General features: G+C 41.2%; 2 protein-coding genes across 4 annotated transcripts in view; both read right to left on the bottom strand.

Annotated features, from left to right (window-relative positions):
- Ago3 (argonaute RISC catalytic component 3) overlaps window positions 1-6,467 on the bottom strand; it is an 87,661-nt gene extending 81,194 nt beyond the window's left edge. The window contains exon 1 of the mRNA XM_055611338.1: window positions 6,277-6,467. Coding sequence (XP_055467313.1) covers window positions 6,277-6,295 — 19 coding nt within the window. The 5' untranslated portion in view covers window positions 6,296-6,467. The remainder of the gene's footprint in view (window positions 1-6,276) is intronic.
- A 5,071-nt stretch (window positions 6,468-11,538) lies between these two features.
- The window catches only part of Ago1 (argonaute RISC component 1), a 33,165-nt gene continuing 19,242 nt past the window's right edge, over window positions 11,539-25,461 (bottom strand). For all 3 annotated transcript variants that reach the window (XM_055610948.1, XM_055610947.1, XM_055610949.1), the window contains 7 exons: window positions 20,675-20,834; window positions 20,411-20,501; window positions 19,315-19,509; window positions 17,569-17,703; window positions 16,911-17,012; window positions 16,425-16,624; window positions 11,539-16,203 (listed from right to left, as the gene is read on the bottom strand). In XM_055610948.1, the coding sequence (XP_055466923.1) occupies window positions 16,095-16,203; window positions 16,425-16,624; window positions 16,911-17,012; window positions 17,569-17,703; window positions 19,315-19,509; window positions 20,411-20,501; window positions 20,675-20,834 (992 nt within the window). In that variant the 3' untranslated portion in view covers window positions 11,539-16,094. The remainder of the gene's footprint in view (window positions 16,204-16,424; window positions 16,625-16,910; window positions 17,013-17,568; window positions 17,704-19,314; window positions 19,510-20,410; window positions 20,502-20,674; window positions 20,835-25,461) is intronic.

The raw sequence follows: 25,461 nt of genomic DNA on the forward strand, positions 1-25,461 counted from the left end.
GATTTCCCAAGAATTTAAAATTATGAAATGAATAAAATGTCTGATGTAAAATGAATACTTCCAGATTTTTTATTAAATTGCTATTCCAGAAAATATGAGAACCAAATCACAAAATCAGGACAAATATAAGCTAATGTGTTATATATAAAAATAAACTAATATATATTAACACCAACTTACTAAGCAAAATTTGCCCAAAGAATATATGGAAGTAGCATCTATTCATCTTTTCATTCATTTGAAATGTTTGTTAATCAAACCATAAACCTCCATATTTATAATATAAGAGAAAGCATTAGTTGTGTGAATCTCAATCATCTTTTTTTTTTTCAAAAACAAACAAACAAACAAACAAACAAACAACATTGGCTAGCCAAAGAAAGTCATTAATATTAGCATAGATAATGGCAGACCACCACAGAAGCTCCAAATACAGAAAGGCTGTTCATGTATCCTAACAGCATAATCATTATGGTAGAAAAACACACAATATTCTTTCTCACATCTCTTTTGTTAATGAGCCAAGAATAAGGATCTAGGAATATTCTAGACAACTGAATTAGAAAGTAGGAATATCTTGTTGTTCATCCCTACACTGACACTAAACAACACTAGAAAAAGAATCAGTTAAAAATAAATTATCGGGCTGGAGAGATGGCTCAGAGGTTAAGAGCACTGACTGCTCTTCCGAAGATCCTGAGTTCAATTCCCAGCAACCACATGGTGGCTCACAGCCATCTATAATGAGTTCTGGTGCATAATAAGATCTTGTGTATACATAATAAATAAATAAAATCTTTAAAAAAATTATCTTTTTAGTTTTACTTTCCTAGAAACAGATCTCTAACATTGGCCTTTTTTTTCTCTTATACATTGACTATTTAAAACAAATTAGCTTTTAAGGTTTAAGTGCTGTAAGAGAATGTTTTGTTAAATAAACAAAAACACTGACCAGTTTGTTTTTCAGGTAGAATATTTTAAGAATTTAGAAAAAAATGAAACTAGATATCTATAGTATAAAGTAAAATAATTTTCAACTAGAATCCAGCAGCTAAAGACAATTTGGCAAGCATTTTTCTCCAAGCTAGGGTTTTTCCATATACTAGAGAGCACTCTTCCAGGAACTCTCCCCTTCACAGGGCCTCAGGCCTCTTTGCATGCTGTCTGGCCAGGCGTACAGAACCAAACAAATGAAGTGTTCCCAGTAAAAAAAAAATATAAACTAATATAAATTAATATTAGGCAAAATTTGTCCAAAGAGTAAAAGGAAATAGCATGTTTACCTTTTCATTCATTTTGGCTGTTTTTCACAGAGACTTTCTTAAAGCTAACTAGTTTCTAATTTGACTTTTCAAAGTAAAAACTGGTTTTTATCATAGTGACAGGCTTATGGAGTTTTCAAATATTTTCATTATGTTTATAAAACTACATTTTAGGGTTAAATATGTTTTATTTTGTTTTGTTTTTACCTCCTCTTTAAAATCTTTAACGTTTTTGAGATATGGTCTCACTGAATAGTCCTGGTTGACTTTAAACTCATTCTGTAGATGAGGTAGTCATAAACTCAGAGAGCCTGCTTCCACCTACAGAGTGCTAGGGTAAAAGTGTCACCATATTGGACCCTAAATTCTTTCTTTAAGAGGAGAAGGGGTGAGCATGTTATATGTTTCTATGAAAATGTTGTACAATATAACCAAGTATTTTGCATATTATAAACTGTTAATTTCTTTAAAAGAAAAATGATATTTGTCTACTTTCTAATATTCTCTCAGGGTACCCTATCATTTACAGAAAAATTAAATTCTAAAACAATAATCAAAATAACCTTGCATGTTTTTTCTAATTCAAGCTGCCAGTCTTAAGTAGCAAATACTAAAATGTTATGATGGCCATTTCCGGACAGCACTTACGAAATTTTAAGTGATGTACTTCCAAATTCACAACCAACACACAAAGCGTCAATACAACATTTTTCTCCTCAAAACAAACTATAAATATAAAATTATATATAACAATAAGTATTTCCCAAAGTGATGGGCTGTTTTAAATACTAAACTGAGAATCTGATTCACAACTGAGAATCTGATGTCACTGTGTATGTTAGTTATTTTGAATCCATAATTCTCAACATCTTCTTCAACTCTTCCCTTTTATTTTGAGAGAGTCTCACTGGGTAGCTCAGGCAGACTTCATAGTCACAATTCTCCCTCAGCCTTTCAGGGTGCTGAGATGACAGGACTGCCCCCATCATGCCAGACTCTTGAGTCTCATTCTTGCCTTAGTTCTAGCTTCCTTTACATCCAGTTTTTCTTCTTCTGAAATTTAGTCCCAAATGAGTTTTCTTCCCTGTCCCCTTACAAAATTTATTTAATATAGTGAGTGTGTGTGTGTGTGTGTGTGTGTGTGTGTGACAACTTTTAGTAGTCAGAGGGAGACCTCGATCAGGCTATGTAGCAAATTCCTTTACCTTTACCAGTAAGCCAGCCATCTTGCTAGCTTTCAACTGACTCAAAAAATTTTATTAATAAATAAATATAGAGCTCTAAGACAACTATAGTCAGAGAGAAATTACAAGTTTAACTTAAGGAGTCTGTAGAGACAGCTCAACAGTTAGACAACTCCCTGCTTTTACAGAAGACCCAGGTTTAGTTCCCAGGACCCATTCTGTAGCTCGATTTCATGGGATTTAATTCTCTTTTCTGGTTCCTGTGAGCACCAGGAACACACATGGCATACACGATACAGTCAAACACTCACATTATAAAAGTAAAAAATCTTTCTTTGTTGGGGGATGTTCGAGACAAGGTTTTTCTCTGTGTAGCCTTGACTGTCCTGGACAGCTTTGTAGATCACGCTGGCCTCGAACTCAGATTTCCACCTGCCTCTGCCTCCCGGAGTGCTGGGATTACACATATGCATCACTGTGCCTGGCTTGTAAATAAATCTTTTTTAAAAAGGTTTAACTAAGAGTCTACTCATTCTGAAAGATTATATAAAACTACCATCCATGGCAAATCAACTTAAATATTAGTAATTTATGATAAAAATGCTTTCCATCCATAAGCCTTTTCCCCACCAATGCTGAGGTTGGAATTTAGAGTATGCTAGTAAGGCAAACCAAAACTGAAACGCTCAGTCGTCCCATAGATTATTAGAGAATATTTATATTCAATTATAATTCCTTTCTGAACAACAGCTGGACTTGACCTAAAATATCAACTAAGAGTACTCGGTTTCAAAAATAAAGTAGCACTTAAACGAACATTTCCTGATTTTCCTGTTTCATTTTATTTGAAAACAAAGCACAGGCCATATTTTTAACTCAATTGTAATTAGACCAGAAAAAAATTTCCATCAGAAGTACCCTTAAGGAATCATAGACACAAATGATAAATATTACTTAAAAATGAATTATTCCATTTTTTTGGTTAAATCAAAATCTGGATGGCACTAAATTAGTGGATTGCATAAGACAAACTAAAAAATCTCTTATAAAGTTATGCATGGTTGCACACATCTTTAATCTACAAAATGAGACCTAGTCTCAAAAATAAAATAAAATAAAATAAAACCCTTGTCATGTTTCATGTGAATAGGAAAGGAAGAATAAATATGTTTAGGGAGGAATGCTCCATCATGAAATAATTATATGATATTTATATTTCATATCCTCTATTATATTAAATAAATTTAAGCTATGTATCCACATAAGAATCGATCTTATCATTAAGTGATTTGAGAATCTCCATATAGAAGAAAAAAAAAAGAATTTGAGAGCCAAAATTTCAGTACTAACCCAATAGACTGTTAGAGAGCATCTATAGCTAATATTTTTCAGATTTAATATTTATTTTTGTTGTTTTCTGTATGAATGTTTTGCCTGCATGTATGTGTGTGCACTATATGCATGCCTGATGCCCTCAGAGGGCAGGAGAGGGCAGATCCTCTGGGACTGGAGTTAGAGATTAAAGCCACCACATGATGCTAGGAGTCAAACCCAGGTCCTCTGCTGGAGCAGCAAGTGCTCTAAGCCAACTCTTCAGCCCTTCATATCTCTAAAAAATGATACACTAAAATATGCATCTGTTATATCTGATTTTAAAAGCTAGTTGTCCATTTTCCTAAGCATGTAACAATTCACTGTTAACAATCACATAAAAGTTGCTAGAACAACCACAATTTTTTTTCTTTTTTGAGAAAGGGTTCCACTATATAGCCCTAGATGGCCTGGAACTCACTATATAGACAGCTGGCCTCAAACTGACAGAGATCCACCTGCTTCTGCCTCCTGAGTGCTGGGATTAAAGGCATGGACCACCATACCCAGCCTCCAAAAATTTTTGATGGTAACAACCTTGAGCCTGATACTAAACAACAGTTAGTCACACATGTACACATGAATTTTATGTTTCAAGATGGTCAAGCATGGCTGGTAGAACCATTTTGGTTGTTTTAATTTAATCAACAATTTGGTTGTTTTTGTTGTTTTGTTGTTTGGTCTCACTATGTAGCCCCAGCTGGCCAGGAACTCCCTATGCAGACTAGTCTATTCTCCAACTCATAGATATTGAACCATCTCTGCCTCTGGAGTGCTGGGACCAAAGATGTGAGCCACTGTTTCCAAGCTAGTTGATAAGTCTTTTTTTTTTTTTTTTAAGATTTATTTATTATTTATACAACATTCTGCCTGTACATCAGATCTTACTATAGATGGTTATGAGCCACCATGTGGTTGCTGGGAACTGAACTCAGGACCTTTTGGAAGAACAGCAAGTATTCTTAACCTCTGAGCCATCACTACAGCCCAGTTGATAAGTCTTAACTAGACCTACCCTACAATTAGCTTGGCTAATTTTATCAGCTGACTAAGTGGTCTGATATCACAAGTAATAAATGTTGTCACTATTTTAGGTGAAACACTCAAAGAGAGGAAATACTCAATTTGGGGGAAATGTCTTCAAAAGTTTTAGGTAAATGATTAACAAAATCTTTAATTTCATAGTTAGTTTTCCAGGCTCGACAACAGGGTAGTTGTATAAAAATCAGATAGCTGGAAACAATCAGATATCTTATACAATAAGAGCGGCACAAATAGAATTTAAAATGTATAAACAAGAAAAACACAAATTGATAGTAAGAGTCAAAAACTTCAGTCTAGACAATTTTGATTTTAAGAAAACATGGAGGAGAAAAAAAAAAGAAACATAAAAAGGAAAAACTGTTGAAACTTAGTAGAAAGAAACTCCATGTAATAAAAAAAAATGCCTTTTTGTATTTATTTGACAATTATGTCCTTAACTTAGTTGAAGTCTTAAGTCACTAGTTTCTTTTAAGTTAGTTTTTCTTATATTTAGGGACTTTGAAACTGGAAGAGGAGATATAAAATTCAAGGATTTGTTTTTACCATAACAAGACAACCCCCAAATATTATGAAAACTATACATTACTGATACTATGGATGAAGAGGACTTTCAAATTTAGGAAACACTTGGCCAGCAAACCATTATGTAATACCTATTTCATACTGCTCTATCAATTTCTTTAGAATCACTGACTACTTTTTTTTTTTTTTTTCTTTTGAAAGACAAGTACTGTCCAGGTTGACTTCCTTTCTTAAGGCTGCCATTTTTTTTTTCTCTCTCTCAGGAGATAACACTTCATAAATTCCAGATCTCCAGGTATATAACAACTGCTGTCGTAGGGAACAGAAAACAGGGAGGAACAGCGTCAGCATTCTGAAGATACCTTTTCACATAAGCGGTGATCATGACGGATAGGACATCTCCCAGCTCCTCAGAAACTACAGACAACACTGCCACAACCAGTGGATGGAAGCAATGCCATCTTGCGTCTGACGTTGCCCGAACACCAATTTCAAACCTAATCCCATCAGTTATCTCAGAGTGTCCTCAAACTACAGGAAGATGTAGATAAAGGTGATGACTGATTTGTCCAGCCTCCACGGGACACAGGACCAGGTTAAAGGACAAGCGCAGCCTTCACGTTTCCAACTTATACCCTCAGGGGAATAGCACCCTAAGGGGGCCAGCATCTCCTAGCTAACCCTAAACTTAAACCCTCCCGGTAGTTTCTCCTACTAGGGGGCCCCAGGAGAGTAGTTGCGGGGCTTTGGAGAGGCCACCCTCGCTGGGCCCGAAAACCAGCGACTCCCTCACAACGCATACTGACAGCACCTGAAGTGGAAGGAGCAAGGATGCTCAGGGGACAACCTCGGGGTAGCGACCCCACCTGCCCTGTCCAGCAGCCCCGACTCACCTGCGGAGCCGATTTCCATTCATGGAGCTGGGGGGAGTGCTTCACGAGAGAACGGTGCCGCCGCTGAGGCGAGGGACGGGGACACCCTCCGAGAGCTCGGGGCAGAAGGACAGCTAAGCAAGAGCAGCGGGAGGCGGGAGGCGAGGCCGCCGGAGCCCGGTCCGGAACTTGCGTCGCCCGCTGCCGCTGACGGGTGCAGCGCTCCCCGACCCGCCGGCCGCCGCCGCCGCCACAGCCGCCCGCTCTCCCCGGTCGCCCCCGGAAGCCCGCTCGCGTCAGTTCCGCTCTCCGGATCGCGCCCCGCTCGCCGGCTCCGCACTCGCCTCAAGCCGGAGCGCTGCGGGCGCGGCCAGCCCCGGGACGACTCCGGGGAGCTGTGGGCGGGCGGGTGCCCGGCCGGGGCGGAGCCGCGAGCGCGCGGCCGCCCCTGCATCCGCTGTGCCTGACGGTGACAATCCCGAGCGAGGGCCAGCCTCCCCCGTGACAGCCTCCCGGGTGGGGGCCGCTGCTTGAGGCGACGTCGCTGCCAGCCCGCGGAGTGCACCTGAGGTACGGACAGCGTACCTGAGAGGGACGGGTGCGTCCTTCCTCGGAGCTCCGCCGGCCACGCCCGCCGGGAACACACGCACCCGGCGGTGACCACCACAGCAGATTTCGCCTAGTACGCACGGTTGCTTTAACCACCGTTTTTGAGTTTTATTTTGTTTTTTAAAATTCAGTACAGTTTTAAAACAGATAAAGAAACAGGACATTACGTGAACACCAGACGGAATTATTCCTATGTTTAAACACTCTCATCATCCGTTTGAGGAACCTAAACGAGTTAAAACGCCTTGCTAGGGGTCCATGGCCCTTCTCCAGACTCCTCAACACTATCTTACAGCTAAACTAGATCGGCTTCAAGTTTCCTGATCTGGTCTGGTGCTTTTCTGCTGACAGGAGCCCTTGGGTTCCCTTGGCCGGAAATTCTCCTCTTCCCATCCCATCCCAAACTTTCATCTCTGGCATCCTTTTCTGGACCACCTTGGTGGGCTCCCCTGCTAATCTTCCCGAGGTAACCTCTCTCCCAGTCAGGTTGTGGACTACTTTATGATCTGCCTCCAACCCTTTAGAATGTAATCTGTACAGGAGCCTAGATCCAGCACATTATCACAATAACAGTACATCCTTTAAAAAAGAATTACCTGGCTTACTGAAAACAGATACCCTTAGCAATGATTCATTATTTTTCCCTGTGTCCCAATCAATCAGTAACGTTTTGACGATATATATGTATACTATATGTATTAAAGAAATTGAGAAAGATTTTCATTTTCACTAGCCCTTCCCCATTATGGGTTTTTGGATTAGTCACTCTATCCCTTTGGACTTCAGTTTCCTCATCAGAAAAAAAAAAAAAAAAAAAACAGGAAGAACAACACGCACAATGAATGCACAGAAAGCACAGAACCCTCCCAAATGTTAATAACAAAAATACTTACTACAGTTATAATTTTGAAGCACTTAATGAATGTGCTTACCATATAATAAATGCTTAATAAATGGAAGGGCCCATTCTGCCTCCTTTTTTCTGTTGGCTGAAAATACCCTTCCCAATTTTAAAATATCAAATCACCAAATGAATCAGCACATCTTAAGTCATGTTCAAGCTCTGATTATATACAATCTTTACCTTGATCTAGGCTCTACGAGTAAATCTCAGCCTACAAGGGCCTATTATCCCCTCATCTTGATTCTGGAACTGGTTCCTTAAATGAAGGCAAGTTTATCTAGTGTCTTACAGACCACATGGTGTGGTGACGCAGTGGTTTGTTGTTTTGTTTATACTTGTGGGTATCTGGTGTTCAGGGAGGCCAGAAGAGGGTGTCAGATCCCTGGGACTGGAGTTACACATTTGTGAGCAGCCATGTGGGTGCTGGTAATCAAACTTGGGTCCTCTGGAAGAACAACCAGTACTCTTAACCACTGATTCATCTCTCTAGCTCCAGGGTACTGTCTTTTTGAACACTGTAGCAAGATTTGGGCCCTTAGAGTCAATAAAATCCAGTAACTGTCTACATGTGTTCCTAGCTACTTCTGCTATTTAGAACCACACCTTTTTAGAGTAAGCGCATGTGAAAGGCTCATGAATTAACATTTAATGTAGGGAGGTAAAGAAGTCTTGGAGATTCTTGCCACAGCAAAGCTATACGAGGCTTTCCCCTGACCGAATACCATTTTGGGGTTAAATGCTTCCAACGAGTCTAGACTTAAAGACATACAGTGTTCTTACCTCCTTTTTTCTTTAAATTTATTTATTTTATATACATTGGTTTTTGACTGCACATATCTATATGTGAGGGTGTCGGATTCCTTGGAGCAGGAGTTACAGACAGTTGTGAGCTCCCATGTGGGTGTTGGGAATATAACTTGGGTCCTCTGGAAGCAGTCAGTGCTGTAACTACTGAGCCATCTCTCCACCCCCATCTACTTCTTTCTTGTTAGACATAACTAACCTTCCTAATTCTTATGATTCAAGGGATAACTCCCATTTAAGAAGGGATAATTTTGCTTTGCCAAGTGGCATGAGAAAATAATGCAATGAGACACGAAACTTGAATTGCTAGGCATCTGAGGGAATATTTCCTTGTATTAGAATGAAACATGGGAGGGGGAGTCCTTCTAACTTTTGACATGGCTGCTTTGAAGGATTGCCTTTTTCATGCTCTCTTGTGTATCTTTCCAAACACATGAGCCTTCCTCGGCCTATAGCTGAAAGTGTCTGGAAAATGAGAAACTTTATGAAACTTAATGTCCTAATTCAACATTATTGAATATGGAGAGCAGCCTGGCAAAAGTGTGGCTGAGGCATAGGACTTCTATCTTTCACCATAACTTTAATCTCCAAATCCTAACTGCCATGAGATTCTACGGTCTAAGGCAAGAGATATTCACAGTACCCATCCTTACTTTACCTCAGGGTATATGCTACATCATAAAGCAGAGAGAAAGCTGCTCAACCAGAACTAAAAAAGGATATCTAGACATAAGTAAACAAACCTACCAAAACGTGGGTCCTGGGACTAGACAGTCCATGTCAAGTTTTGCAAAGTGGACAACTGCTAAGTCTTTCAAAATAGAGAAATGAACAAAACAACAAAAACCTTTGTGTCTTCCTCACAGTAATAAATTTATCTTATTTTGTCCAGGAATATGTCGTTCAAGTTCAACCAACCTCTTTTAAGCTTTGCTGTTGAAAGGATCATGATGTCTAGGTGGCCGTGTCCCAAAGGAATATGACAGGTGGTAACCACAGGCTTAGTGTTATAATTTGCAAAGTCATAACACTTGGCCTCCAGAGGACTGCTAGACCTATTATATGTACACTGTCTGCCAGTGATAATTCCTCAGTGGGCTCTCTGCCAGAGACCTTCTCTGAACATCTTCCCCAGTGTTCGGAAATCACAATGCTTTAGTAGCACCAGGGAAGATGCCAGACCTTACAAGCTTGACAACAAATGCCACCAGCTTAAGGTACAAAACCTAAGAATCTCTGCAGTTGGGGGTGTTTGAAAGATAACTTGCTGACATCAGATCTTTTTCTACTCTGCTTACCCGAAGATGCAGAAACATGTTTTGGCTTACTTAAAGTTCAGGATTATGAATTCTATCCTGTGCTCCCCCACCCACGCACCTAACGTCCCTCTCTTACCGACCTGGAACTCATCATATAGACCAGTCTCTGCATCCTGAATGCTGGGATTAAAAGGTATGCAACCACCAAACCTCAGTATTTTTTTTTTTTTTTTTTTGAGACAAGGTTTCTCTGTGTAGCTTTGGCTGTCCTAGACTCGCTTTGTAGACCAAGCTGGCCTCGAACTCAGAGATCCAACTGTCTTTGCCTCCCAAGTGCTAGGATTACAGGTATGTGCCACCATGCCTGGCTTCAGTATCAATTCTTGATTTACCTCCTTTGTACTAATCATTTCTAGCTCATATATCCTCAAATACAAACTCTCTTGGTATCTGCTATTGTCCTGATATGACAGAATAGAATGTGGTTTCTGTTCCTAGGGGTTCACAGTTCCTGGGGAAGACAAGTTTTAACAATAAGCACAGCAAATTAGGTTCTGTCTGGTGTACCAAGCACACAATCTATTAAACTGTTTAGGGACAAATTAGGATTTATTAATTTTCTTTTCTCCTAAAGAACAAGAGGAATTTGAAAGTGCTGTTAGATGGACAATTTAGAAGTCCTAATCTCAGCTTTGATTTTTCCCTAATACTCATTTTTGAGAATTACTAGAGAATGACCAGTTATATTGTAAGATTCAAGACAATATGGGGAGTAGGATCATAAAATAAGCAAGGATGGCTGGGAGTGGGTGAGATTGCCTTTCTGTTCTATTTTCTCCATTTTATTTAAACCAGCCCAAAATAAGTAAACTTTACCTAGAGGTGACTTGGCTGTCACTTTGCCTTCTTCCCATTCACAAGTCTATACAGCCTATTTCTCTTTTCCTAAGCTGTCTCCCTTGCACATGCAGCCCTAGCAACCTTTTACACAGTGTGACTCCAGTATTTCTAACAGTAGTTTCCTATTTTGCCTGAGTACCAAGGCTGTGTTTACTGGAAACTTTAATTGTATTTCCCATTAGAATCTCAAAACTGTAAGGCTAGCAGGGTGCTGTGGGCTCCAATTCTAGTACATGGGAGGTAGAGCTCGGAAGATTGTGAATTTGAGGGTCACCAGGGATATGAAATAAGACTCTCCAAGAAAACTCCTCTTTGTATACCAGGGTAATTATCTTTCATCACATATTCCTTCTATAGTCTCGCCAATCCCATCTTGATAAGAATGTCTCAGTCCACTCATGTTCACATAAAAATATAAGCTCTTCATCCAACTACTTTTCCTCTATCGGGCATGATGTCCTACTTCCCAAAACTGCCCTTTCCTTTCCATCTTCACTGATAGAGCTTTAGGCCAGTCACTTGTGATCTTTTGTACTGGAGGACTCTATGACCAGTGTTCTCCCCAAGAAACTTTAAAGACATTCTGTTTTTCTCACTTTTGAATTGTGCCTACCTTCTCCCACAATACTCCTGGAACAGTGTTTTACATGTTTGTGAAGCATGCACAGGGACCCTGTATAGTATGATTGCAGGGCAATCTATTATTCCATCCTAAAACCTATCAGAGACATAATTAATCCCAACAGTTTATTTTGCTGGTAGGAAAAACAAAAAACAAAACAAAAACCAGAGACTGCACTTTAGAAATAAATGCCACTGTTGTCTTTATAAAACACAGGATTGTGCTGCTGTTGCTTGCTTGAGAAGGAACTGTACATTACAGCTGCTGGGATAATTTCACAATGGACGGGACAGGGTACAGCTCAAAGCAGGACACAAACACAAGTCTCAATGGGAAACAAATGCAAACAAGTACACAGCTGCGGGGCTTCAGGGACATTTCCCCATCCATGCTGGACTTGAGAGGAATAAAAAGTTTAGAAAATAAAGTGAAACCCAGAGTAGTCACACATGCCCACCACATGGCTGCTAAGTGCAACATCATACAGCAATCAGGTTGGACTGTGTGCACAGGAAGTCATTTCATTTTTCCTTATTGCTATGACACCAGAGGACTCAGTGCATTCAGACACATTGTCTTTACTCACACAATTCTTGCAGAGTTTCTGATTTCCCTTTTTAAGGAAGGAAATCTGCCTTCCTTACATTGTTCTGTTTTGTTTTGAGCCCATTCTTTCCATTCCCTTTCCTGGGCTATCGTACAGCAGCCAGAGGTTCTAAGTCAGTAGGAGCAGAGTAAGGGGAGAGCACCAACCCAGCCTCTCTCGTGGCTCAGGGAGAAGGCAAGTCCGAGTAAGTGGGGAGAAAGAGAAAAACCAGAGAATCCCCCTTTCCCAGTCTGCTTAGAAGGCCAAGTAGAAGAGTGCCTTGCATATCCCTGCCATGATCCCTGCTCAAGGAAAGCATCTTAACTACCATCTGGGTTATCTAAAGCCCAGTAAATTAAACAAAACAAAACCTTTCCCCAACATGAATTTCCAAACTGCCTTTTGGCTAGGTAAGAGGTGACTCTTCTACCTTGAAGGGAAAATAACTCCATCCTCCCTCATGCTGCCTAATGCCAGGTCTACAACACTGAGCAGCCTTGTAGGCATTCCATAGGCCAGCTAAGAAAATTGTGTCCCTGGCATCATTCACATAATCCTGGTTAAAAAGAAAACTGTCCAAAACCATTGCTGCTCAGCCAGAGGCCAAAGAAGAGCTATGTTGCAGTTGAGAACCAGATTTTTAGAGTAGTTTCATACTTAGCTTTGTTCAGCTTTATTCATAGTCCAAGCATCCTAAGTTCCCAGTAACAGTAGCTCCAGGCCTATCCCAAGTGGCTGGCAATAGCACCTCAACCAATAGGTCACACTGAACTGAATACAAAGCAGCATTCTCCTTTACCACGTCTTATCCAGACTCTCTCCATTTTCTTTTTACTCTCTTCCTCTATATCTGTCCTCTACCCGGCTACCCTAGGGCACTCTCAGCAAAGAGCTCCACCAAATGAAAGTGTTGAAACTGCCAGAAACCCTACTGATTTTGTCAGTTAGACAGGCCTGCTGCTCTGACCTAGTATAAGCTTGAGGACAGTGCAAGCCAGGGTTAACACCACTGGGCATGAGAAACAGGTTTTTGGTCTTCTGTAGTCAATGAACTAAGCCTGACCTTGCCAACTAACAGTGGGATCATTGCAGCCATGCAGAGAATTCATTATCACACAGGCAGACAGGCAGGCAGGCCAGCCAGCAAGCAAGCTGAGTGAAGAGGGAAAAGGAAGCCAGGGAAAGCGAGAAGAGGAAAAGGAAAGCGGAATAGTGGGGGTGAGGGAAAAGGAGAAAGAGATCTGTCTAAGATGAGACTGGAATCCTCCCAGAGCTCAGTACAATGCACCACTTAAACCAAATCCAAACAAACTTGACAACACCACTTTTAATGTGTGTGTACCGTCTTGAAACGGGAAGAACCCACCTGGTCAGTAGTAGTTAAGTCTCAAAAGATTTGTTTGTTTTTTAAAGTCACAGCAGGAAGCTGTATCACCCAAGTTATTTATCTCGCTCTTTTTTTTTTTTTGAGACATGGTCTTGCTATGTAGTACACACTGGCCTGGAATTCACTGAGCAGCCCAGGTGGACCCTGAACTTGTAAATCTGCTTCAGCCTCAGTGCTGAGATTTTATAGAATTACAGACATGAAACATCATGCCCCCAGCATTCTTTTGCTTTTATTTCTTGAATGGCACATAAATACCAATGGACTAAGACTGCTTTTCAATCCCTAGCTTGAAACCCAACTAGAGAGAGTGAGGCAAAGAAAAAAGGAGAGAACAAAAACTTGTTGCTGGGAGTTATGACAGCCACCTGTTCCCTATGGGCATCTGCAAATGCTGGTGAAATGACTGGACCCTCCAGGAATAGTGCCCTTATCCGAGGCCCCAAATGTACCCAAGTTGACAGCACACTGTGTGCGAAGAGCTCCCTCCCCCAAGGGTGACGGAACACGAAGTATACTGTGTATGAAGGCGATGGACAGGGCAGATGGAGTGTTGGCATCACTCTGTTTAGGCACTTGTGTAAGGAATGTAGGCTCTCCAGTGAGCTGCCTCTTCCCAGAGCCCTCTGTTCTGTTCTTCGGCTGGGCTTGTGCCCACGGGGCACTCCATACTATAGCCAGCAGAAAAAAAGTACAGGAGGAACTACTTAACAGTCCTGGGCTTTTTCCATAAGGAATGTTTGTGCTACCTTTTGGGAAGTTACTGAACAATGTACCCAGCCATAACTGAACCTGGACTATTTGCATAGCAAATCTGAGTCTGTCCAACGGCTGCTAGGGACAGGTTTTGATTCCACAGGCCAGGATATGGACCTTCCTTTCTCCGGCTGCCCTCTAAGCCTGGCCTAGATGTAAAATATGATTGCTCCATCACCAGAGCAGAACAAAACTAATAAGCTCAGGCTCCTTAGAAGGGGATCTGTACACCCAAGTTCAAACTCCCCATCCCAAGCAGTAATGCAGGAGTAAAAAAAGAACAGTCAAGGGAAGAGGGGCCCTTGCTTTAAGGTCCGCAAGGACTTCTTTTCCAGTCCTGCAAGACAGCTGAACCCCAGTATCTTGAGAGGGGAGAAAAAGAAAAGTCTATGCCACCCACTCACATGCCTTAGTGGGAAACAGAAAAAAATTCATTTGTGTAAACAGAAGCAAAAGGGAGCAGCAAAATTCTCCAGCCTGTCCAGAAGACATGCTAGAATCTCGGTTAGTCAAAGGATCAAATGACAGTCCAGTCCAGAAAAAGGGAAGACACACAAGAAAGAGTGCAGGACAGGGCAGCGGAGGGAGGCTGTAGCAAGAAAAAGGTATTATCTGCACAGCGGAATGACAGCGGCTGATCCCTACCTTGGGGGACAACCACCCCTACATAGCCAGGCCAGAATAGTCAGCTCCACAGTTCCTGCTGACGGCTCCATGTTCCTGGGATGCAAACTCATCCAGTATGGGAGGGACTTCCAGATTTTGGCAATAGACTCAAGTTATGGTATAAAAATAACATTTAGTTTTCTGTTTTCTTATTTTAGTCCTAAACATCTTCTGTTATAAGACACCCCAGTTAAGAAATATTAAAAACAAAAGAGACTTGACCATCTGAGGGAAAAGAAGCCAAGAATGAGAAATGCTATGAAGGTAACTCTAGACCTGACAGGGTGGGGGGTGTAGGGCCAGGGAAAAGAGGAGGCTAGAGGGGAAAAAAGGCCAAGGGCCAGTCATCTCAGCAGCTTGGAGACTTGTCTTGTCTGAAAGTGCAAATGTCAATGGATTTTAACCATCTTGAGGTTGTAATTTTTTTTTTAAATGCTCAATGAATATTGAAGTCAATTCCTTCAAATGAAAAATAGCTGGCATTCTGGCTGGAGGCTTGCTGGCGCTGGGATATCTCTTCCCTCTCTACCTACCTCATCTCCCACCCACCCCATCCCACAAAGAAAGGTACAAAAGGTTGCAGTTCTGCAGCATTACCGTTACAGGGAAGGCACTGGTTACCCACCAGCAGGCGGAAGGAAGACAGGGTCGTGTCACTTCAGAGCTAAGTGCCATAGTGCCTTAAGTGTTACTAGGGGCTGGATGTCTGTCAGGGAAGAGACGTATGGGGTAGAAAACATATAATGGGAGGGGGTGGCAGCTGGGGAGGAGCAACCCAAACCATTAGCATTAAAAATCTTCCTACAAACTGGATTCTGAACCCATGAAAACATCTAGTATTCTAAAATATTGATCTGAGTCTGTTTTCATTTTTCTTCTTAAACAAATCTAGACCTTTTCTGATTAAGGCTCCTAAAAATTCTTTCCCTCCTCCCACCCACTTTCTCATCTAGAATTATCAAACCCAAGCATACCAGCACTTGACCGCAGGACTGCAGAGCTGACCCTAGTGAGCTGTCAAGCATGAGTCTTTAGCACTGTGAGTCACATGAGACAACTGTGTGTATGGTGGGCACTAGTGCTGCTCTTTTTGGTCCACTGGGGTCAGATGTGACAAGATGGGGAGAGGGGTGGAGGACATGAGGTTGCTATCAGAGATTTCTGGCTGGTAGTCAGTCTTGCTGGTCCTTTTCCCACCCTTATATCCCCTCTGTAGATAGAAACAAGGCCTCCTATACTCCTCCCGACCCCACCTCCCTCTTCCTTGCTTCCTCTGGATTTGGGTGGTACAGCTCCCAGGGCTTGGAAAGCTTTCTTCTATCCAGTGAGGTAACAGCGTTCTGCCTTCAAGCGAAGTACATGGTGCGTAGAGTATCCTGGTGAACCTGCACAGCTTTGGCGAGGGCCTGGGGATCTCGCCCATTGCTCTGCCCCGAGATGTGGCTCCCCTCTCCACTGAAAAGAAAAAATGTGAAAAAAGTCCTGGTGAACCAAACTGCTGCTAATTCCATCACCCACCCCTACAGCACCAATTCACATACCAATTTAAGGGAAAACAGTAAGATACAAGAGCCCAAGGGCACCAAATTGGATAACATCCACTTCCTTCTACCAACAAAAAAATTAAAAAGATCGGTAGAAGAAACTGAAGCAAAAGGAAAAAAGCCAGCCTTTACCTGTCATGCTCCTTATCCACCAGGTGGTATCGTGCCCGGAAAGCCACCAAGCGGGCATAGTAGGCAGGTGCTGGGATAGAGACAGAACGTGTGCATCGTACGTAAGTGTGGCACAGCTGGTATGTCAAAATCTGGAGTTCATCTGCTGTGAAACGGTTGTCATCCCAAAGGACATAATAATGGGATGGTCGGCTGGTACCCTAGGAAAAAAGGATGGTAAGTGGCCCCTGGATGGGCAGAGTGGATGGCTGCTGACAGAAGAACACTACTAATTACCAATATGGCTAGGCTGCATGACCATACCCCACCACCCACGAAGACACAGACACAAAATCACAAATATTATAAAACAATCTGCAAGTGTACTTGGGGCTAACAGTAGCTCTGTTTTTAACATACTAAGCTACAATAGACATGTTCTAGATGCAGTAGGAATAACCAGCTAATCCTTGACCCAGTAAAAAACCCAGGACATAGCCCCGCTACCTGGATGCCCGCATGGCTGCACAGATAGAAGTCAAACTCAAATGGGTGGGTGATGTTGGTGTCCACAGTGGTCCCAGCTGGGATGTTACCACTCTTCCCAATCTGTAGAGACAAACACAGCCAAGATCCCAAGACCTGCCTGGCCCTCACTACGGCCTTTACTCGATTCTACTCTTACTCTCCCAGACTTCCAAAATCAGAGGAGTTTCTATTCTGAGAGGGAACCAGCTCTTGAAATAATGGGCTTCTAAAGTCAGGTGTTTGAATCCTGGCTTTGCAAGTCATTTAACCTTTCTGAGGTTAAACGAAGAGATTAATAGTACCTACCTCACAGAGTTGCTGTGAGGAAGACTCCTTGAACAGTGTCTGGGACATAGGAGAAGTTCAATAAATGGTAGTTCCCTTTCCCTTCTCTGGGAGTTGGTCTATATATAGGGTCTAGGCTAGGGAACTAGGAGGAGGAGAGAAAGTATAAGGGGAGGAGGGGAGAAGGAAGCACAGAGGGAAGGAAAGTAGTAGAGGATGGGCCACAAAGCCAGGAGAAAACAGAGCCAGGAAGGACACACAAAAAAAGAACTAAATTCCAAGAACTAAAGTCTCTCTCAAGATACAGGAGACAGGTTGAGGGTACAAGTGGCCTCAACACTTCCTCACTTACTCGCTCATTCTTGTCAGCACAAAAAAGGCGGGTGTGATGGCGTTTCTGCACCACAATATAAGTGATCCCAGGCTGGTAGTCTTTCTCCAGTTTGATGCAGGCATCTCGAATGGCAAGCAGCTCATAGTGAAGGATCTAAGCACAGGAAAAAGACACATGACCCTTTTTTAGTTCAAAGGCTGTATTGAACTAAAAAACTAACAACTTGTATATGGCTTATGCATATAAGCTTTATAGGCTGACACTCAACAATTACAAATGATAGGTCTTGATACTCAGTTCATTTTTTATTTTCCTGGGAAACCTTTGCCAGTAGTCTTGGCATCAAGAAGACAGTACCTATCTGGTCTCCATGCAAAAAGAAACTTTACATTGAGATGACAAAGAACTAAAAAGGTATGGTGGTGCACATATTGAATTCCAGCACTCAGAAGAAAGGGGAAGGCAGAACTCTATGAGTTTGAGGCCAGCCTGGTCAATATGGTAAGCTCTAGGACAGCGAGAGCTACATAATAAGTCCCTGTCTTGAAAGAAAGAAGGAAAAAGAAAGAAATACAGAAATAGAGACAGAAACAGAACCAAAAATTACAAAGACACTAAAAAACACAATGTCTAAATTTAAGTCTGTTCTAAGATCATGATGTCTAAGAGTAGACAAGGCTGAAATACCAGAGAGGAGTAGATGTATACACTTGCAATGGGTACAGAAGGGGATGAATTCAGTTTAAAAAATAAATACACCACACCAGGATTGTAAGAAAATAGACATGCTACTATAAGCAATAAATACAGAAAGTCAAAACAGGTAGAGAATGGAATTCAAGCAAAACATGTGCCATGTAGGTACACAGCCTTGGGTTTAATCTCAAGGAACATAAGAGAAAAAATAACTCTATACACTAAGCATAATGGTGCACATGTAGAAGTCTAGCACTGTGGCGGTGGAAGAGGGGAGTCACAAGTGTGAGTCTGGCCGGGGATCCAAGAGAAAAAATTATTTATATTGTAGAGAATGATTAATTTTGAAATTAGCTGAAACTAGAGTTCAAGTTTTTAACATCTCTTAAGTCTTTTTTTTTTTTACATCTATTAATTTTTAGTAATAGAATTATCTCAGAGAGCCACCATGATGACCGATAATAAAGTAAAAAATAAAGGCACAGAGGTCTTAGTGGAGCTAAAATAACTGCTGATTGCTTTAACACCAGCCTATGTGAAACTCTGCTGCAGGTGATGTCCAGGTATGCTAACACTTATGAACCACAGGTCTAGCTGCAGATGGTGGCACACACCCTTAATCCCAGCACTCAGGGGAAGAGACAGGTAATCTCTGTAAGTCAAGGTGAGCTCCAGGACAGGCAGAGCTACATAGTGAGATCCTGTCTCAAAAGAAAGAACAAAGTTGGGCATGGTGGCATACGCCTTTAATCCCAGCACTAGGGAGGCAAAAGTAGGCGGACCTCTGTGAGTTTGAGGTCAGCTTGGTCCTGTTCCAGGACAGCCAGGGCTACACAGAGAAACCCTGTCTCAAGAAACAAAAAAATAAAATAAAAAAACAAAAGAACCACTGGTCTAAATAGTCTAACTACCCAGGAGCACTGAGAACTGTGTGCTAAAACAAAGCTCCCTAGATGCTTGCTATTCTGCTCCTCAGCTGTGATTCATGGCTTTTGCCAGCAAAAGCAACTTTGAAAACGTAGTACTCTGGCATCAACAAGAAAATGTACCAGGCACTGGGAACCATACCTGGGGGAGCTGACCCTCAGGTACCCCATCTCGGTAGAAGATGATACGGGTGGGCTTGAAGCGAGTGGACTTGTAGAACTGGATGAGCAGTTCACGCACCATATAGGACAAGTCTTCGATGATCTCCTGCCGCGGGCGCTGCACACGCACAGTAGCACAGTACCGGCTGGGGTGTGCATCCATACTGCCCACCACCTAACAACAAAGAGAAAGTATCACCTTCCTTTGCGGAGAAACAATGGGTCTGAGTGAGAACGCTATATATCTGGATGAGTTCACTTGATACATTCCCAGGAGTCTTAGCATCAGAAAAACCTTGACCAGGAGTCTTAGCATCAGAAAATACTACCTATCTGGTTGCCACGCAAAAGGGATGAGTAAGGGGTTAGGATCCAATAAACACCGGTTTCAGTTGGTTCTGCCATGCAAGTAGAATTTATTTATTTAATATGTGATAGGAATGTTTCCTTTCAGTACCCTTGCAGTACACAGAAAGCACCAGTCTATGCCCAGCAAAAGGACATGGGCTTTATGGATGACCTTGAACTCCTGATCCACATTCATGTACCGGCATTTTTATTGCTTTTCTTTATTCATTTTTTTTTCTTTCAAATTAAGTGCCCTGTGGGTGGAGACTTACTAGTTCAGTGATGAAATGCTTTCCTATAAAAATAAGACTCACCCAGAGTAAAAGGGGAAGGAAAAGAAAGTTTAAGTGCTCCAGACATCACAGGGAGTGGAAAGACAGGTAATCTAGTAGATGGATCAATGGTCAAAGTGAAATAAAAGAAAGGCCAATCCTGCACTCAAGTAATACCCTGACAAGATTTCAGAGAAGAGATACATAGTCACTTCCTCACCCTCCTAAAAACTGGAGCTAAAAGGAAAAACAGGAATGTAGAGAAAGAGTGACTGAGAGACAAAGTTTCTAGCCACAGGCAATACTCTCATTACCCCAACTCCATTTCCTACTCCCCCTATCTCTGACCCCTGCCTCCAGAGTTAGGTTTACAGGACAGGTGCACAGTAAGAGCAGGGCTTCCAGATGGAACCCACGTGCACTCTTAAGAACTCAGAGTTAAGAAGAATCACTCACTGCTGTGATAGATGGTTTCTTCCCATCCCCAGCTGGGGGGTGTGTAACATCTGCTCCTAGGAAAATCACTGGCTGCTGAAAAACAGCAGAGCTGAACAAGGAGAGAAAACGAAATGGTGAGGAACTGAGTCTTCTCTGACTGGCACCATCCAGTACCCATTCCAGTTTTCTTCCCCTCCTGTTTCAGTCACTTTGCTTGGAAAGGATCTCCTTATCAGTCCCAGCAGGGTACCTTGACAAATGCAAGTGAGTAAGAGTGCATACCGCTGGTGTGGGACGAGGATGTTGTTAATGCCACCGAGCTTGACATTGATCTTGAGGCAGAGGTTGGACAGAGTCTGAGGTGAGGTCTTGACCACATTCTTCACCTGCACACACTGTGTTGCCATTCCCAATAGTGTATCTCCAACACGTTTCACTTCAGCTATGGGAAGAGAGAAATTGATTAATGCATTTGGCAAATTTGCTAAAGGTCTCCTAGATGTCACTCAGTGCATGAAGTTCTAGGGAAGGCAAGGATGACTAGAAACATTCCTGGTCCTTTCTCTTACAGTGCTTAGCATCTAATACTCATTTTTGAAATCACACACACACACACACACACACACACACACAACAACAACGGGAAAACAGAGCTATATGAAAACCTAACAGGGTAGTAACCCAGTCAGCCGTGCACAATGACTGAACAGAAATCTGGAAAGGTGAGGGTAAGAAGGAACATTCCAAGCAGTAGGGAAATATGCAAGAATCTACCCTGAGTTAGAAGTGATGATTCACACCTATATTTGCCAGCAACTGGGGGACTGAAGGAGGAAGAACCTGACTTTAGTGGCAGCCTGAGTTTCAAAACAACAAAGGAGCAAGCAGCAGCCTACTTGGAAATAGTAAGATACTTTTGGGAAATTCAGAGCATGTTGTAAAAGAGGAAAAAAGTGACCATTAGATGCTGATCCACAGAACAGTATGAGTACCTTATTTAGACAGGCAGTTGAAGGGCTGGAATGTAGTAAGCACAGTGTGTGTTTAACACACATGAGTGCTGGGTTCAGTCACTAGCACACAAAAAGGCAGCTGACTAACTACTTAGTTATAGGAAGCAGAAAGGAAATGAGCTTTAGTGGATTATTTTATCAGTTTTCAGTAGAGTAATGAGTTTCATTATGTATTTCCACAAATATACCTTCTTTGTGGATTTTCTTCTTTTTAATTATTTATTTATTATTTATATAGTATTCTGCTGCCTTCAGGCCTGCACACCAGAAGAGGGCACCAGATCTTATTATAGATGGTTATGAGCCACCATGTAGTTGCTGGGAATTGAACTCAGGACCTTGGTAAGAAAAGCCATCTCGCCAGCCCCTATGGATCACTTTCAAGTCTTTAGTTTTCCTACCAGAAATAGATCATAATTTTTTTGAGTATGAGTGTAGTGAGCATATAACTAGGCAAATGGGCAGCAGGTGGAAGCTTTTATGTCAAGTGCAAATTTGTGCACTATTGACGTACAAACAGTGATTGAAGGCGTGCTCTTAATGGGGTCACTAATGAAGATGTAGTTCATTTGGAGAACTTTTAGATGCTCCTAGGGATGAGGAGCTGAAAAGTCAGGAGCAGGGGTAGATCTGAATCTTCAAGAAAACCCAGCATTTGTAGAACAAGCCAAAGAAGATGAGTCTGCAAAAAAGGAAAGTTCAGCAGAGCTAGGAGGAAGCCCAAGACAGTGTAGTATTATGAATACAAAGGAAAAGAAACAAGTAATAAACAAAGTCAAATGAAGCTGAGAGATCAGGTAAAATGAAAACCATAAATGTTCTTTGTATTTAGTGATATTGAAACAAAAAAAGTTAGTGTACAGAAACAAAAAAATCTTTTAGTGATATACAATACAAAGTAGGGGACATAAGATCAAAGAAGAGTTTGGTATGTTTTCAATGGGAGCATATTTAAAAGGATAAAGAAACCCTTTTAAAATAAAAGAATGAGAAGTTAGTGTTCTTTGAAAAATCAACATTTAGAAAAGTCAGACAAAATTTTTTTTTTGAAGAAAGCAGAGAAATGCTAACCATAACTCAAGAGACTGGAATATCAGAAAGGGAGGAAAGAGCCATGAACTATCTTGTGTAGATAACTTCCCCTGGTCCACTTGCTGATTCTAGGAGTGAGCAGAGAACAGAGATCCCAGCCTCTGCAACAGCAGTGCCTAACTGCCAGGAGACAGCAAAGCAACAGAATGTTTGCTCTCTCTACAGATAAATCATCAAGTGTCTAACACGGAAAAAAATTAAAGGAAACATAAACTATTATCTTGAAGCTGAACATAGCAAGATATGTGTGTACAGACATGTACACACACACACACACACACACACACACACACACACACAGGCAGAGGTGTCAAAAAAAAAAGAAAAGAGCAAGCCACCGAACAAAGACAATGTGTGCGATACAAATATATATCAATACAGAAATTATAAAGAATATCTATAAAACAATAAGTAAAAGGCAGCTAAGTAAATAAAAATGTCATGAATAAGCACTTTATAAAACAGGCTAGCCAAACATAAAAGACAGAAACATCTAGAATTATTGGACACTGATGTTGGAGTAAAGTCTGATACACTTAAAACCCATTCCTAGGCTTATCTCTACACAAATAGGCACAAATGCTTAAAGGACAGATAGGAGCATTATTTATAAAAGCTAGAAACTAGAAACAATACAAATATGTGCACTAACAGTAGAATGAAACTAACAAAGTCTGATATATTCACACAATGGAAACAACTAAGAAATTACAACTATATACAATATGGATGAATCTCACAAATAGAATGTTAAGTAAAAGAAGGCAGACACACTTTAAAAATACATACAGTATAACTGCATTTGTGTGAAGTCCAAAAATGGACAAAATTAATCTGTAGTGTTTGAGATGACAACAGTGGTCACCAACTGGGCAACATTGTTACCCGGTGGTAACAATGTTCTATTAAGTACATGAGTTACACTGCTGATACTTTGTGGAAAAAAAAATCATTAGGCTTAATACTTAAGACCTACTTATAGAACTGGAGAGCGTCTCAGCAGTTAACAGCACCAGCAGGTATAATTTAAAATATCTTTTGAAAGTTGGAGAAAATTTTAGGAGTAAGACTGGCAAAAAGAGTATTCACACAGTCCAAGCAAAGAAAAAATGATGTGAGCAAAACACAACCACAAAGTGGAATGCACAAACAGAATCAGCATTTAAAATTTTTACTCTCTGCCAAGGACTCTGCTAGATGCTGCTTTTTATATAATCAATCCATCAAGCTCAGAGTTTGGCAATTTGCCCACATTGGTTGACTGGGTTCTCATTTCAGAACAAGTGACTTTGTAGTAGGCTTGTTGGGTGAACAATACAGGACAAGGCTGAAAGGTTAAATACTATCAGGCCCTGAAAGCCCTTTATGTAGTACTGAATGAGAGTCAGACAAGTTTTGGAGTTTTTTGTTTTTAAAAAAACTCTGATATTTTAACCTATGCATGAAAGATTTGAAGGACTTGTGACAGCTCAGAAGGGCATACGGGGAGGTGCTTTCACAAGTCCTGATGACTCAGTTCTATCCCTAGAACTCTTTTTGTGGAAGAAGAGAACAGACTCCAAGTTATCTATCTTCCAACTGCCACACACATACTGAGGCACAACTGTATGTGTACACAGGCAGCCACACATGCGTGCACACATGACCCTAAATAAATGTTTTTAAAAAATTTACTTGAAGGCCAGGTATGGTGGCACACCCTTTAATCTGAGCACTGAGGGGCAAGTGGATCTCTGTGAGTTCGAGGCCAGCCTGGTCAATAAATTGAGTCCAGGACAGCCAAAGCTACACAGAGAAACTCTATCTTGAAAACACAAAAACTAAAAGTAAAAATAGATAAAACTAAAACTAACACTAAATAAATAAATAAATAAAATAATCCTTGAGAAGAAAGATTAAAAGAGATGATCAATGAACCTACAGAAGGGAAAGAGAATAAACAAATGGGAACTGAGAGTTCAAGGTATGATTTTAAGATTATAGTACTAGGGGGCTGGAAAGATAGATCAGAGGTTAAGAGCACTGCTTGCTCTTCCAGAGGTCCTGAGTTCAATTCCCAGCAACCACATGGCTCACAACCATCTATAATGAAATCTGGTGCCCTCTTCTGGCAGAGGTGTACATGCAGGCAGAATATTGTATACATAATAAAATAAATAAATCTTAAAAAAATTATTCTTTAAAAAAAAAAAGATTATAGTACTATATTATAGTAATGGTTAATGTCTAAGGCAACCAAAACAAGTGAGAATATCAACAGAAGACAGAGGAAAGAAAAAGAAAATCTTAGAATTCCAGGCATTCCTGGAACAATGACATAAATCAAGAGAGATGAGAAATATCTCCCAAAGTCAAAGGAAGAAGAGAACAGAAAAAGGTCCTTAATCCCAGAGCTGGTTGAGGAGAAAAGTGGACAAGATAGAGGGAAACAGTCTAAGGAATGAGTTGCTGTTCAGTAAGTGAGCATATAGAATATAAAAACAATGCTTACAAAAGAAAAAAAAAAAAAACAATAGAAAAAAATTGCTTGAAGACATTGCAGAATTGTTGCGATGTGCTTTTAGTACAGTTTAACGGTTGAGACACATGAAGTCCCAAAGGTGCCCAAATGGGATGGGAGAAAATGCAGAGAAGTGGAGGAGAAGGGAAAGCACAATTACTGAAGCAGGCAGAGAGAGAAGGAAGAAAAATGGAGTAAGAGACTTATAGTCATTCGTAAATTAAAAAGGAGGAAACAGATATACTGCAAAAAGCCCACAATACTTAGCAGAGGCACCTCAGCTTGAGCTCCTGACATCCTGAAAAACAACACACTCCCCAGTAACAGCCATCTGGCCTGATCCGTCTCTGTATCCCGCTACCTCATCCTAGCAGAAAGGCCCTGTCACAGGGGATCCTGAGAAATGTGATGGAATGTAAACAGTAAGCAAAACTAAATGTTCAATAGCTCAGAGAGAGTATTTC

This window comes from Psammomys obesus, unplaced genomic scaffold (genome assembly GCF_907164565.1).
Source record: "Psammomys obesus unplaced genomic scaffold, mPsaObe1.curated_primary_1811, whole genome shotgun sequence".
Classification (NCBI taxonomy): domain Eukaryota; kingdom Metazoa; phylum Chordata; class Mammalia; order Rodentia; family Muridae; genus Psammomys; species Psammomys obesus.